We start from the raw sequence: 15822 nt of genomic DNA on the forward strand, positions 1-15822 counted from the left end.
CTGTTCCAGGGTCCAGTCCAGGATTTCACTTTGCGTTTAGTTGTCCTGGACTTGGCTTTTGTTTTTTCTTCTTCTTCTTTTTTTAATCCAAAAGGGCTATGTGTTCTTGGGCAAATTAATGTCCGAGTCTGTCTTCTGTCTTAATAGACGTGATGTGAAGAATCAATAAAAAAAAATACATGTGGAATGTTTTCGGAAACTTCAAAGGTAACGAAATTGTTTTTACTGCTCAAAGCTGGGCACATCTAGTGTGGCCTTTCGTTCAAATTAAAACAAAAATAAAAATAGAAGCGTATTATTATTGTCGAGATGTTTGTCCCCAAGTAGGACCCGTAGCTTCTCCCTTGGCCGCCAGGATACGCTTCCTCTAATTGGGCAGTGTGTATCCGCGCTGACGCAGGAAGGCCGCCTCATTGGTCCGCGCAGTCGGGACTCAGGCGGCTTTTCTCTTAGTGCTCAAGGCGCCGACCCATTTCTCTTTCTCCAGCCGAGCGCTCCCTTCCTTACTAAGTGCCAGCCTGAAGGGATCCAGACTGAGGTAGGCCGGGTAGCTGCACTGAGGTCAGCCGGGAAGAAGCGGCGGGCATGGAATACCGGTGGGAGGTGGTGGAATACGGGTGGTCGGCGAGCCTGGATGAGACGGTCTTGTCGGTGCGCCCCCTCGACCCCCACACTCTCCGCGACTTCCCTGCCCCGTCTCCTCTGCTGGCCCCACCTCCCTCGCGCTCCCCTAGAGCTTCCGCGCCCCTCCGCCGCGCTTCTGCTGGCCCCGCCCTCGACCCTCAAAGGTCCCGCCTCCTTCGCGAACCCTCCCGCTGGCCCCGCCCTCGACTCCTTCCCCGAAAGGCCCCGTCTTCTCCGCCAGCCCTCCCGCTGGCCCCGCCCTCGACTACATCCCGCCAAAGGCCCCGCCTCCTCCGCCGGCCCTCCCGCTGGCCCCCACCCCCGCCCCGCCAGCTCTCCCGCTGGCCCCGCCCTCGACTCCTCCCCGCGAAAGGCCTCGCATCCCACCAGCCCCTCCGCTGGCCCTGCGCTTGCCGCCTCCTCCTCAGCGGCCCCGCCCTGACCGAGCACACATTCCTCCCCGTCTCTTTCTTCCCACTTTTACCGCCTTGGTCCCTCTGCCTCTTTAAGTTAGGTTTAGTTCCCCTATTTTTCTCCACCCCCTCGCGCCCGGCCGTGTACCTGCACCTTTTTCTCAACCCTTCCACTTAGGTACCCCTCTCCTCATCTGACTGCCCGGGTCACCGGATTCCCCCACTGATTCAGGCTGCCTCTATATGAGCTTGACAGATTGTGCAGAGGCCTCGTGCTGGGCATTGGAGGTCTCTGTTGCAAGACCTCCCCGCCCGGTGGGAGAGTCACTTTGTAATGGAGTCTAACAGGCTCGGGGATGCCTTTAATCAAAGATGCATAGTATTGGGTTGCTTGAAGGGGTGCTGGAGTTACAACTCCTCCTTGTGCGATCTGCAAGCAGGCCTGGCAGGGACTAAGCTGTACCTTTCTCCCAGAATGTACCAGGCTTCTTCTGATGCGGAAGCTTGGCTCTAACCATTGTCCTTTAAACACTGGGGAATGATTAAAATCTTGTCATGGGCCCGTCTTTTAACCAAAGTTATTAGGGCTTCAGAGCCCATCCATCCTAACCCTCGCTGTGCTGATTGGGAGGTGGAAGGCAAGAGACAGATGAATGATTGGCTTAGGCAAACAGTGAGTCAGCATCCCATTCTTGATGCTGCTTTTTGGGGTTTTTCCTGAGGGTTCTTACCCAATTTTTCAATTACCAGCAGTCTTACTTGGTAGGTAAACCAAAGAGTACGTGTAGATAAATCCTTCAGTCAGTCAGTAGATTCTTCCAAGCCACCACCCTACTTCAGTGTATACTATTCAGAAGACAGTGACTCACACCTTCAGTCTGTTGGAGTCAGGAATCCCTGGGATCTGAGCCCAGCTCCACCATTTGCTGTAAAGGTTGGCAGAGAAATTTTATCTGAGCCTCAGTTTTACCTTCTACAGAAAGAGCATGATAAACCCTATCATGCATGGTCATGGTATGGATTTGCTGAGATCCTGCTTATGAAAACAGTCACTCTTATGGTCCTGTACATAATAGGATCTGAGCACAGGTGAGCCCTAACTCTTCAGATTCATGTCTGTCTGATTCAAGCCAGCAAAGAGCCTGTTATGTCGCCCTCTCCCAGGCACCATGACGACCCTGGATGATAAGTTGCTGGGGGAGAAGCTGCAGTACTACTACAGCAGCAGCGAGGATGAGGAAAGTGACCACGAGGACAAGGACAGAAGCAGGGGTGCCCTGGCCGGCAGTTCCATGCCTGCAGATGCTGAGTTGGCAGGCGAAGGCATCTCAGTTAACACAGGTACTGGAAATCCCTGTGCTCTGGGAACAGGTTTAAAAAATGTCCGTTATATATGTATCAGAAGTCTCGTGATCAGTTCTTTTTTTTTTTTTTGAATTTTTGAATTTTATTTTATTTACTTTTTTATACAGTAGGGTCTTATTAGTCATCAATTTTATACACATCAGTGTATACATGTCAATCCCAATCGCCCAGTTCATCACACCACCATCCCCACCCCCCGCGGCTTTCCCTCCTGGTGTCCATACGTTTGTTCTCTACATCTGTGTCTCAACTTCTGCCCTGCAAACCAGTTCATCTGTACCATTTTTCTAGGTTCCACATACATGCGTTAATATACGATATTTGTTTTTCTCTTTCTGACTTACTTCACTCTGTATGACAGTCTCTAGATCCATCCACGTATCCACAAATGACCCAATTTCGTTCTGTTTTATGGTTGAGTAGTATTCTATTGTATATATATATACCACATCTTCTTTATCCATTCGTTTGTCGATGGGCATTAAGGTTGCTTCCATGACCTGGCTATTGTAAATAGTGCTGCAATGAACATTGGGGTGCATGTGTCTTTTTGAATTATGGTTTTCTCAGGGTATATGCCCAGTAGTGGGATTGCTGGATCATATGGTAATTCTATTTTTAGTTTTTTAAGGAACCTCCATACTGTTCTCCATAGTGGCTGTATCAATTTACATTCCCACCAACAGTGCAAGAGGGTTCCCTTTTCTCCACACCCTCTCCAGCATTTGTTGTTTGTAGATTTCCTGATGATGCCCATTCTAACTGGTGTGAGGTGAGACCTCATTGTAGTTTTGATTTGCATTTCTCTAATAATTAGTGATGTTGAGCAGCTTTTCATGTGCTTCTTGGCCATCTGTATGTCTTCTTTGGAGAAATGTCTATTTACGTCTTCTGCCCATTTTTGGATTGGGTTGTTTGTTTCTTTAATATTGAGCTGCATGAGCTGTTTATATATTTTGGAGATTAATCCTTTGTCCGTTGATTCGTTTGCAAATAGTTTCTCCCATTCTGAGGGTTGTCTTTTTGTCTTGTTTATGGTTTCCTTTGTTGTGCAAAAGCTTTGAAGTTTCATTAGGTCCCATTTGTTTATTTTTGTTTTTATTTCCATTACTCTAGGAGGTGGATCAAAAAAGATCTTGCTGTGATTTATGTCAAAGAGTGTTCTTCCTATGTTTTCCTCTAAGAGTTTTATAGTGTCCGGTCTTAAATTTAGGTCTCTAATCCATTTTGAGTCTATTTTTGTGTATGGTGTTAGGGAGCGTTCTAATTTCATTCTTTTACATGTAGCTGTCCAGTTTTCCCAGCACCACTTACTGAAGAGACTGTCTTTTCTCCGTTGTATATCCTTGCCTCCTTTGTCATAGATTAGTTGACCATTGGTGCGTGGGTTCATCTCTGGGCTTTCTATCTTGTTCCATTGATCTATGTTTCTGTTTTTGTGCCAGTACCATATTGTCTTGATTACTGTAGCTTTGTAGTATAGTCTGAAGTCAGGGAGTCTGATTCCTCCAGCTCCGTTTTTTTCCCTCAAGACTGCTCTGGCTATTCGGGGTCTCCATACAAATTTTAAGATTTTTTGTTCTAGTTCCGTAAAAAATGCCATTGGTAATTTGATAGGGATTGCATTGAATCTGCAGATTGCTTTCGGTAGTATAGTAATTTTCACAATATTGATTCTTCCAATCCAAGAACATGGTATATCTCTCCATCTGTTGGTATCATCTTTAATTTCTTTCATCAGTGTCTTATAGTTTTCTGCATACAGGTCTTTTGTCTCCCTAGGTAGGTTTATTCCTAGGTATTTTATTTTTTTTGTTGCAGTGGTAAATGGGAGTGTTTCCTTAATTTCTCTTTCAGATTTTTCATCATTAGTGTATAGGAATGCAAGAGATTTCTCTTCATTAATTTTGTATCCTGCAACTTCACCAAATTCATTGATTAGCTCTAGTAGTTTTCTGGTGGCATTTTTAGGATTCTCAATGTATAGTATCATGTCATCTGCAAACAGTGACAGTTTTACTTCTTCTTTTCCAATTTGTATTCCTTTTATTTCTTTTTCTTCTCTGATTGCCGTGGCTAGGACTTCCAAAACTATGTTGAATAATAGTGGTGAGAGTGGACATCCTTGTCTTGTTACTGATCTTAGAGGAAATGCTTTCAGTTTTTCACCATTGAGAATGATGTTTGCTGTGGGTTTGTCGTATATGGCCTTTATTATGTTGAGGTAGGTTCCCTCTATGCCCACTTTCTGGAGAGGTTTTATCATAAATGGGTGTTGAATTTTGTCAAAAGCTTTTTCTGCATCTATTGAGATGATCATATGGTTTTTATTCTTCAATTTGTTAATATGGTGTATCACATTGATTGATTTGCGTATATTGAAGAATCCTTGCATCCCTGGCATAACTCCCACTTGATCATGGTGTATGATCCTTTTAATGTGTTGTTGGATTCTGTTTGCTAGTATTTTGTTGAGGATTTTTGCATCTATATTCATCAGTGATATTGGTCTGTAATTTTCTTTTCTTGTAGTATCTTTGTCTTGTTTTGGTATCAGGGTGATGGTGGCCTCATAGAATGAGTTTGGGAGTGTTCCTTCCTCTGCAAGATTTTGGAAGAGTTTGAGAAGGATGGGTGTTAGCTCTTCTCTAAATGTTTGATAGAATTCACCTGTGAAGGCATCTGGTCCTGGACTTTTGTTTGTTGGAAGATTTTTAATCACAGTTTCAATTTCATTACTTGTGATTGGTCTGGTCATATTTTCTATTTCTTCCTGGTTCAGTCTTGGAAAGTTATACCTTTCTAAGAATTTGTCCATTTCTTCCAGGTTGTCCATTTTATTGACATAGAGTTGCTTGTAGTAGTCTCTTAGGATGCTTTGTGTTTCTGCGGTGTCTGTTGTAACTTCTCCTTTTTCATTTCTAATTTTATTGACTTGAGTGCTCTCCCTCTTTTTCTTCATGAGCCTGGCTAATGGTTTATCAATGTTGTTTATCTTCTCAAAGAACCAGCTTTTAGTTTTATTGATCTTTGCTAGTGTTTTCTTTGTTTCTATTTCATTTATTTCTGATCTGATCTTTATGATTTCTTTCCTTCTGCTAACTTTGGGTTTTGTTTTTTCTTCTTTCTCTAGTTCCTTTAGGTTTAAGGTTAGATTGTTTTTTAAAAAATTAATTAATTAATTAATTAATTTATTTTTGGCTGCATTGGGTCTTCGTTGCTGTGCGCAGGCTTTCTCTAGTTGCAGCGAGTGGGGGCTACTCTTTGTTGCGGTGCACGGGCTTCTCATTGCGGTGGCTTCTCTTGTTGCGGAGCACGGGCTGTAGGCGCGCAGGCTTCAATAGTTGTGGCTCGCAGGCTTTAGAGCGCCGGCTCAGTAGTGGTGGCGCACGGGCTTAGTTGCTCCGAGGCATGTGGGATCCTCCTGGACCAGGGTTCAAACCTGTGTCCCCTGCATTGGCAGGCAGATTCTTAACCACTGGACCACCAGGGAAGTCCCGGTTAGATTGTTTATTTGAGATTTTTCTTGTTTCTTGAGGTAGGCTTGTATAGCTATAAGCTACCCTCTTAGAACTGCTTTTGCTGCGTTCCATAGGTTTTGGATCGTCGTGTTTTCATCGTCATTTGTCTCTAGGTAATTTTTGATTTCCTCTTTGATTTCTTCAGTGATCTCTTGGTTATTTAGTAACGTATTGTTTAGCCTCCATGTGTTTGTGTTTTTTACATTTTATTCCCTGTAATTCATTTCTAATCTCATAGGGTTGTGGTCAGAAAAGATGCTTGATATGATTTCAATTTTCTTAAATTTACTGAGGCTTGATTTGCGACCCAAGATGTTATCTATCCTGGAGAATGTTCCCTGTGCACTTGGGAAGAAAGTGTAATCTGCTGTCTTTGGATGGAATGTCGTATAAATATCAATTAAATCTGTCTGGTCTATTGTGTCATTTAAAGCTTCTGTTTCCTTATTTATTTTCATTTTGGATGATCTGTCCATTGGTGTAAGTGAGCTGTTAAAGTCCCCCACTATTATTGTGTTACTGTCGATTTCCTCTTTTATAGCTGTTAGCAGTTGCCTTATGTATTGAGGTGCTCCTATGTTGGGTGCATATATAATTGTTATATCTTCTTCTTGGATTGATCCCTTGATCATTATGTAGTGTCCTTCCTTGTCTCTTGTAACAGTCTTTATTTTAAAGTCTATTTTATCTGATATGAGTATTGCTACTCCAGCTTTCTTTTGATTTCCATTTGCATGGAATATCTTTTTCCATCCCCTCACTTTCAGTCTGTATGTGTCCCTAGGTCTGAAGTGGGTCTCTTGTAGACGGCATATATATGGGTCTTGTTTTTGTATCCATTCAGCAAGCCTGTGTCTTTTGGTTGGAGCATTTAATCCATTCACGTTTAAGGTAATTTTGATATGTATGTTCCTATGACCATTTTCTTAATTGTTTTGGGTTTGTTTTTGTAGATCCTTTTCTTGTCTTGTGTTTCCCAGTTAGAGAAGTTCCTTTAGCATTTGTTGTAGAGCTGGTTTGGTGGTGCTGAATTCTCTTAGCCTTTGCTTGTCTGTAAAGCTTTTGATTTCGCCATCGAATCTGAATGAGATCCTTGCCGGGTAGAGTAATCTTGGTTGTAGGTTCTTCCCTTCCATCACTTTAAGTATATCATGCCACTCCCTTCTGGCTTGTAGAGTTTCTGCTGAGAAATCAGCTGTTAACCTTATGGGAGTTCCCTTGTATGTTATTTGTCATTTTTCCCTTGCTGCTTTCAATAATTTTTCTTTGTCTTTAATTTTTGCCAATTTGATTACTATGTGTCTCGGCGTGTTTCTCCTTGGGTTTATCCTGTATGGGACTCTCTGCGCTTCCTGGACTTGGGTGGCTATTTCCTTTCCCATGTTAGGGAAGTTTTCAACTATAATCTCTTCAGATATTTTCTCTGGTCCTCCCTCTCTCTCTTCTCCTTCTGGGACCCCTATAATGCGAATGTTGTTGCGTTTGATGTTGTCCCAGAGGTCTCTTAGGCTGTCTTCATTTCTTTTCATTCTTTTTTCTTTATTCTGGTCTGCAGCAGTGAATTCCACCATTCTGTCTTCCAGGTTACTTATCCGTTCTTCTGCCTGTTATTCTGCTATTGATTCCTTCTAGTTTAGTTTTCATTTCAGTTATTGTATTGTTCATCTCTGTTTGTTTGTTCTTTAATTCTTCTAGGTCTTTGTTAAACATTTCTTGCATCTTCTCAATCTTTGCCTCCATTCTTTTTCCAAGGTCCTGGATCACCTTCACTATCATTATTCTGAATTCTTTTTCTGGAAGGTTGCCTATCTCCACTTAATTTAGTTGTTTTTCTGGGGTTTTATCTTGTTCCTTCATCTGGTACATAGCCCTCTGCCTTTTCATCTTGTCTATCTTTCTGTGAATGTGGTTTTCCTTCCACAGGCTGCAGGACTGTAGTTCTTCTTGCTTCTGCTGTCTGCCCTCTGGTGGATGAGGCTATCTAAGAGGCTTGTGTAAGTTTCCTGATGGGAGGGACTGGTGGTGGGTCGTGATCACTTCTAATTCCAGCCCCGCGTCCAGAGATAACCTAATGTTACCATTTCACTGTGCGTGGTTCTAGCCATTTCAATGCACAATACGAATATGTATGCATAGCAACGTGCTGATGATTAGAACAGACTTGCCTGCGTTTGAATCCAGCTTCTCAAATTGATAGGTGTTTGATATCACCTAAATCATGGGTATGAGTATATTGGTAGTATAAATTCCTAGAAATGGCATATTCACACTTTGACATTTTATTATTTCCAAATTGCTGTCAGTTGAGTTGGGACTGGTTTATAGTTTAAGCAGGTGTGTGGTATTTCCCCATATATGTGACCTTCTACTATGTTATCAGACTCTTGGATCTTTGCCATCCTCATGGATGGCAAATGGCAACTCACCGTAGTTTTATTTTCTGTCTTTTTAGGAGTGATGTTGAGCCTCTTTTCATAATTTTAAGGGTTGTATTCATATCCTTTGCTCATTTTTGAAATTGGGTAGTTGGTCTTTTTCTTCTTAGGGAGCTATAAAGGAAATTAATCTGTGGTATGAATTGCAAATGTTTCTACCAGTTTATTGTTTGACTCTTGGCTTTTGTTCTCATCCTGGCAGAAAGTTTTTTTATTGTTATGTGCTTGAAAGCATTATTTTATAGTTTCTTAGTTTTGTTTCTTATATAAAAGGCCTTTCTTCACTCCAGCATTATAAAAAGACAGTCCCATGCCTTTTTTTTTTTTTAGTATTTTTATGATTTTTTTTTTTTTTTTTTAACACAACGATTTATCTGGAATTCATTTCGGTGCAAGGTATGTGGTAGGACTCCAACTTAATTTTTTTTGGATTGCTGCCCAGTTGTTTCAGCATCATTTATTGAATAAACCATCTTTTCTCCATTGTTTTGAAATGTCAGTTTTATCACATACTGAATTTCTGCTTATATTTGCGTCTTTAGCTGTACTTTGTAGTCTCTTCCACTGATTTGTCTTTTACTGTGCTATATCACATGTTTTTAAGTATCGTGTTATAATATGTTTTAGTATCTGGTAGGTCTGGTCCCCCCCATACAATACCCTTCTATGTTATTATTTTCTTAACTTGCTTTCTTATTTTTCCACAGCAAATTCAGGAGCATGCACACGTGTGTAATCACATACTTTCATCAGAAACGCATTAAATATATGGATTAATTTGGGGATAATTGGTACCCTTGTGATGTTGCATCTTCCTAGCCAGGAATATGGCGTTGCTCCATGTATTCAGGTCTTTTGTAGTGTTTCTTGGCAGCACTTTAAAGTTTTCTTTATACAGATGTTTATATTTTTGTCTGTAGTAGCAGATGACCTCCTAGTCTCAGTGGCTTGTGACAACAAAGGTTTATTTCTCAATCATGTTACATGCTGCCTGTTGGGGTCAGCAGCTGCCCCGCTTCTGCTTTGTATGTCCTATCATCCGGGAACTAGGCTGAAGGAGCAGCCCCTGTCTGGGACATGCTGTTCTCATGACCAAGTGTGGAGAGCAAGAGAGGGCTGTTGGAAACATGTAGTGACTCGTTGCGTTTTTGCTCAGAATCCATTGGCCACAGCAAGTCACATGGGCAAGCCCCACATCAGTGCCTGGGGATACATGTTCTCATCCCACAGGAGGTATTGCAAGTCATGTGGTAAGGGGCAGGGCTGTATAGCATGGGGACAGGGGGGTTTGGGGGTAGCTTGACTAACAGAACAACCTGCCACAATCTTGTTAAAAAAGTCAGATAATACAGAAGCATAGTAAGAAAAAAGTAAAAGTTCTCTCTCACCAGTCACCTTAGATCTCACTGCCTAGAGACAACCACTGTTAACAGTTTACCTATTTTTCTATGGACATACAAATGTACATGCACATATACAAATATCTGTAAATATTTATACATGGACATACAGTTCTTTTTCTAAAAACTGAAGGATCATACCATGATACCGTTCTGCATTTTGCCTTTTTTTTTTTTGACCTAATATGTTTGGACATTTTTCATGGCAGGGAACATATAGCTGCTTCATTCTTTCTAAGAGTCGCTTTGTTTTCCTTTGAGTAGATGAATCTGAATTTATTTCACACATCTCCTAAACATTGGGCCTTTGCGTGGCCCTTTAATTTGCAAACCGAGCTGCCTTGGACATGGTTGCGTGTAGACCACGCTGACCTGTGTGAGTGTCACTGTGGTGTCGATGGAGCCAGCTTTAGACAGATGTGCGCTGGCCCATAATCCCTCGCTCATCCTTGGTCGCCTCCACATTCACCCCACCTCAGGTCCAAAAGGCGTGATCAACGACTGGCGCCGCTTCAAACAGCTGGAGACTGAGCAGCGGGAGGAGCAGTGCCGGGAGATGGAGAGGCTGATCAAGAAGCTGTCCGTGAGCTGCAGGTCCCATCTGGACGAAGAGGAGGAGCAGTGGAAGCAGAAGGGCCTCCAGGAGAAGATCAGCGGGAAGGTAATCGGAAGTGCCCAGGCCTTTCTCAGAGGCTACCCTGGCTGCTGGGGTTCGTGATTCAAGAGGCGGAGGGGTTTGACTTGGCCTCCAAGAAGCGGTGCAGGGCTTCATTGGTGGCGCAGTGGTTAAGAATCTGCCTGCCAATGCACACGGGTTCGAGCCCTGGTCCGGGAAGATCCCACACGCCGCAGAGCAACTAAGCCCGTGCGCCACAACTACTGAGCCCATGTGCCACAACTGCTGAAGCCCTCGTGCCTAGAGCCTGTGTTCCGCAACAAGAGAAGCCACCACCATCAGAAGCCCGCGCACCGCAGTGAAGAGTAGCCCCCACTCACTGCAACTAGAGAAAGCTGTGCAGCAACAAAGACTCAGTGCAGCCAAAAATAAATAAATAAATAAATAAAATAAATTTTAGAAAAGATATTAAGAAGCAGTGCAGTGCAGGAGAAAGTGCAGTCATGTCATAGCTTGGCCACACCTGGGTTTGAATCTCAGCTGTGCCACTAGTAACTGTGAGGATGTCTCTTCCACTCTGACTCTGGTTTGTCGTTGGTTAAATGAGGTCAGTCTCTCTACCTCCCAGGGCTGTGGATACAGTGCCCATCACAGGCCGGTTGAAAGTGCTCAGGGGCTTCCCTGGTGGCGCAGTGGTTGAGAATCTGCCTGCTAATGCAGGGGACACGGGTTCGAGCCCTGGTCTGGGAGGATCCCACATGCCACGGAGCAACTAGGCCCGTGAGCCACAACTACTGAGCCTGCGCGTCTGGAGCCTGTGCTCTGCAACAAGAGAGGCCACGATAGTGAGAGGCCCGCGCACCGCAATGAAGAGTGGCCCCCGCTTGCCGCAACTAGAGAAAGCCCTAGCACAGAAACGAAGACCCAACATAGCAATCAATCAATCAAAAAAAAAAAAAAAAAATCTTTAAAAAAAAAAGAAAGTGCTCAGGAAATGTGAGTTTCCTGTCCTTTCTCGAGGTCTTACCTTGAGCCAGAAATAAACCTCAGAGATCAGGAGATATTATCCTCATTTTACAGATGGTGAAACCAAAGCTGAGAGGTGGGAGGGGACTTGCTCAGGGCAGTGCCATTAAGAAATACTAATAGGAACTAGGATTCTAACCCAGATTTTCCTGTTCTTTCCATGATGTTGTTCTGTTTCACCTGAAGCCTATTGATGAGAATTTATTTTAGTGAAGCAATACAGTAGAAGCAGGCAGACACTGTGGAAGATATTTGGAACTAGGTCCCTGACTCTCTCTTACCTTCCCAAAGGTTCTTCAAAAGGATCCTTTATTCCCCACCATGCTCTCTGACCACGGATGGCTGTCTAGAAGTGCCTGAGATCATTTGGCTGTGGCCCAAAGCAGCTCTTGGCTGGAAATACCCGCCGGGGTCGGGGAGCAGACAAGAGGATTAAGTGAGGAGTTTACCTTGACCAGGAGGATGATTTCAGGGCATTAGACTCAAGCAAGACCATAACAGGTCAGAAAGAACCGCTCTGGTGAGGGAGCAGTGAGAGGGGAAGAAGAACGGCGCTGGCTGTGATGCAGTAACAACACGTGTCCTGATCTGGTGTGGCCTCCCAACCGCCACCCTCTCATCTGTGCCAGGGTAGGCAGAGCTGGGCTTCATCACAGGAGCAGGGATGTCTTGCTACACCAGGGCAGGAGAGGGAAAATGCTTTTGTAATGGAAGCTGGCTTCAGGACAACATGCCCACGGCTCACAGCGCTTCCTTGTGCTGCGGTGGAGACGAGACAAAGCCACACAGCACATGATCACATGAGACAGTCCTGCTGGGTTGTTGCAGTGAGACAGAACTGGAAACTGCCTGAATGCCAGAAGTAGGGGAGTGGCTAAGCAAAATAGGGCACATTATGTATCATTTTATAAAACATGTTTGGAAGCATGAGGAATAATTTATGATATAATAGCGCTAAGTGGCAAAAGCAGGCTATAGCTTAATTGGTACACCCACAGCTGCTGTTATAAAAGCAGAAATGGTTTTAGCATGTGACTGGTAATAAAAAGAAGAATAGATTTTTAGAATGTGTGTGGCTGTATGTTTTGGCGTGGGGGGCAAGGAGGGTGGTGCAGGGCAGGGATTATGAGTGTTCAAGTTCCTTAATGTCCTGTTGTCTTTTCAACAAAAACAAAACGGTGGATAAAATAATTAATCCATTGTCAGGACTGACCAAAAGACAAAAGCTGACGAAGTGATGTTATCTGATGCTGCCTGTCTGGATGGAGAGGCGCTATGACACAGTAGTTGAAAGCTTGGGTTTTTAAAAAAATCTAGTTTGAATCCTGGTCTTATACTTGCTACCTATGTGAACTTATACAGATAATCTCAAGTCTCAGAACCTCATTTGTAAAGTGGGGGTAATAAAAGTCCCTTCCCGATGGGGTTATCAGAAGATTTCAGTGAGGTATAACGCATCTAGAGTATTAGCGTGGCGCCTCATACATCTTGTGTCACCCATGTCACTGTTGGGTTTATGTTTCTCACGCTCACTTGCTGGTCCTCCCGCAGATGACTCTGAAGGACTTTGCCATGATGAATGAGGACCAAGACGACGAGGAGTTCCTGCAGCAGTATCGGAAGCAGAGGATGGAAGAGATGCGACAGCAGCTCCACCAGGGGCCCCAGTTCAAGCAGGTTTTTGAAATCCCCAGTGGAGAAGGATTTCTGGACATGATTGACAAGGAGCAGAAGAGCACCCTCATCATGGTCCATATTTACGAGGACGGCATCCCGGGGACCGAAGCCATGAACGGTTGCATGATCTGCCTGGCCTCGGAGTACCCAGCCGTCAAGTTCTGCCGGGTGAAGAGCTCGGTGATCGGGGCCAGCAGTCGCTTCACCAGGAACGCCCTTCCCGCCCTGCTCATCTACAAGGGGGGCGAGCTGATAGGCAATTTTGTCCGCGTCACTGACCAGCTGGGGGAAGATTTCTTTGCGGTGGACCTTGAAGCTTTCCTCCAGGAGTTTGGATTGCTCCCAGAAAAGGAAGTCTTGTTGCTAACCTCCGTGCGTAACTCGGCCACCTGCCACAGCGAGGATAGCGATTTGGAAATAGATTGAATGGCTGGGCTGGTGGCATAAATTTCTCATTGTTTGGGCTGGAAGACACACATCCGTGTGTTTATTTTCGTTCTTTTCTGTGTCTTCTGGCTTTTCTGCTGTTCTTTGTAGTCCCTTTTATGATATGTCAAGTCAAGAAATTCTTCTATCAAATCAGAATGCTGAATCACCTTGTGGCTATCCATAAAGTGACCTAACATTGTATAAACAGGAAGCCAGGCTTTTGAACTGTTTACTTAAGATTCTCTAGCATGACATCTCTGTTATGGTTTCCAGTCAGTATTTACATAGCATCCTGAAGACAGTGTCCTGGAAATTGTCTTCAGATGATCTCAGAGGTCTCTGCCAGGTCCAGGAATATAATTCTATAGTTAGTGTGTTATTTGCAACATAAGTAATACATTTCCTTCATCAAATGATTGTAAATTATATTTACTTATAATCAGACTCATAGTCTTAGAAGGCAGTTAAATTTTTTCCCCCTAGACCGTATTCTCTCCCAGGGTCTTGTTTAAAGGTTCCAGACCATGTATGTTTGCCCCATCAAGAGGGGGGTGACCTTTGTCGCCAGAGTCGATATCCTGCTCAAGCATTATTAAGTCTACGATAGAGGAAGGATCGAGATGGACTGCCCTCTTGATGCTGAAAGACCAGCTTGGCTTGAAAATTAGAGCTGAGATAGAGCTGGGAAGCCTTTTTAAAGGAAGATCTTTCAATTAAGATACCCCTGCTCATCTTTTTCTCTGTTTCTTTTTTATTTAACAAGGTAATTTTTTGGTTTCATGTAGCTTTTGTTAAAACTATTTTGCATACTGGAAAAGTTAATATTCAATAGAATACAGAAGCAAAAATAAGAAAATTAGAATAATCTCTAATCCTGCCACCTAGGGTAAAACACTATTAATATTTTGGGATATTTCTTTCCAAGGTGTTTTCTTTGTGTATACAGACATTTTGTTTGCTTATTAAACACAACAGTGGGATCATTCTGAACATACTGTTTTATAGTATGGTCAGCTAATATAGCAAACGTTTTTCCATGTTATTAAATACTGCTTTACAACATTTTAAAGTGGCTATTTATACCGTTGTATAGGTGTGCTGTAATTTGCTTGGTGGTTGTCTCTTGAAAACAGCAAAGACTTTTTATTACAAAAGTAATTGATGTTCATTGTAGAAAATGTAACAAAAATTGTTAAGCTAAAAAGATTTAAAAGCCTTACAATTCCACCAACCAAAAATAATCCCTGTTAATCACTTTTACAGGTATCTTTCTGGTCTTCTTTCTGTGTGTTTATAATAATGATTGTCTTTTGAGTTTTTTCCTCACGTTTTTTACTTTAAAATATGTACATTGTAGGGCGAGGGAAAATGTAATCTGTAATTAAATGTTAGCTTTAAAGTTCAGTTTTGCTTTTCCTGGCTATTTAGGAATTGACTAACTGTAAGAAGGGTCATGACAGTATCTCTTATAGTTAATCAACAAAAAGAAAGTGCATGGTTTTTTAATTAAAAAAGCTCATTGTATGGTTTTTTAATTAGAAAAGCTCATTGTAGAAAGTGTGTGGAAAGTATAGAAAATTATTAGAGGCAGAGACGACTGTTGTCTGTTTTAATTTTCTTCCAGTTTTTTCAATATTTTTAATACATTGAGAGCTTATTGAATTAGTTCTGTGTTTTGTTTAATTTAATATTATATCATAAATGCTTTGACATGTTATAAAAATTCTAAATAAATAATTTTTAACGGCCTGATAATATTCCATCACTTGGATATGCCATACTTTATTTAACCAGACCCTTAATATTGGATATTTAGATTCCTAGCTTTTTGCTAAAACACTTTGTATTTTGGGGTATATTTTGGATCATTCTCTTAGTATAGATTTCTAGAAGAGGAATTATTGGGTAATGGACAGAAACATTTTAAAAGCTTTTACAAGCCATCTACTGGTTCTCATTGGAGATGAAAATATATTGATATTATGGTCTCCCAGAACCTTGACTTCGCCTTTCAAGAGCAGAAATTCTAGGATAAAGTGAACAGACATGGAATGGGGAAATCTTAGAGTGTTAAATCTCCAACTCAGGGGTAGTGCAAACAGCACGGGCTTTGGAGTCAGATCAAATACTGTCTGTTTCTCACTGATGGTGGAGCTTCCGCTGAGGCACCTAGCCTTCCTGAAACTCAGTTTCCTTGCCTTGGCAATGGGAACAACAGTACTTCATGGGTTGTTCAGTGGTTCGCCATGTGTGGTTCAAGAACAGCAGCATGAGATACACTGGGGAACTTGTTAGAAATGCAAAGTCTCAGGCTTC

The 15822-nt window shown here is 42.6% G+C and overlaps 1 protein-coding gene across 1 annotated transcript; it reads left to right on the forward strand.

Moving 5' to 3' along the window:
• The first annotated feature begins 369 nt into the window (after positions 1 to 369).
• Positions 370 to 15172, forward strand: PDCL (phosducin like). The gene is made up of 4 exons (XM_061200981.1): positions 370 to 538; positions 2202 to 2378; positions 10238 to 10419; positions 12952 to 15172. The coding sequence occupies exons 2-4, from the start codon at positions 2207 to 2209 to the stop codon at positions 13501 to 13503; spliced, it is 906 nt and encodes a 301-aa protein (XP_061056964.1). The 5' UTR covers positions 370 to 538; positions 2202 to 2206; the 3' UTR covers positions 13504 to 15172.
• Positions 15173 to 15822: the final 650 nt, after the last annotated feature.

The sequence above is a fragment of the Eubalaena glacialis genome, chromosome 9 (assembly GCF_028564815.1).
Source record: "Eubalaena glacialis isolate mEubGla1 chromosome 9, mEubGla1.1.hap2.+ XY, whole genome shotgun sequence".
NCBI lineage: Eukaryota > Metazoa > Chordata > Mammalia > Artiodactyla > Balaenidae > Eubalaena > Eubalaena glacialis.

Coding starts and splice junctions, on each gene's coding strand:
- PDCL (XM_061200981.1), top strand. CDS start 2,207: ATGACGACCCTGGATGATAAGTTGCTGGGGGAGAAGCTGCAGTACTAC. Junction 2,379..10,237: donor AGGCATCTCAGTTAACACAG/GTACTGGAAATC, acceptor ACCCCACCTCAG/GTCCAAAAGGCGTGATCAAC. Junction 10,420..12,951: donor AGGAGAAGATCAGCGGGAAG/GTAATCGGAAGT, acceptor GTCCTCCCGCAG/ATGACTCTGAAGGACTTTGC.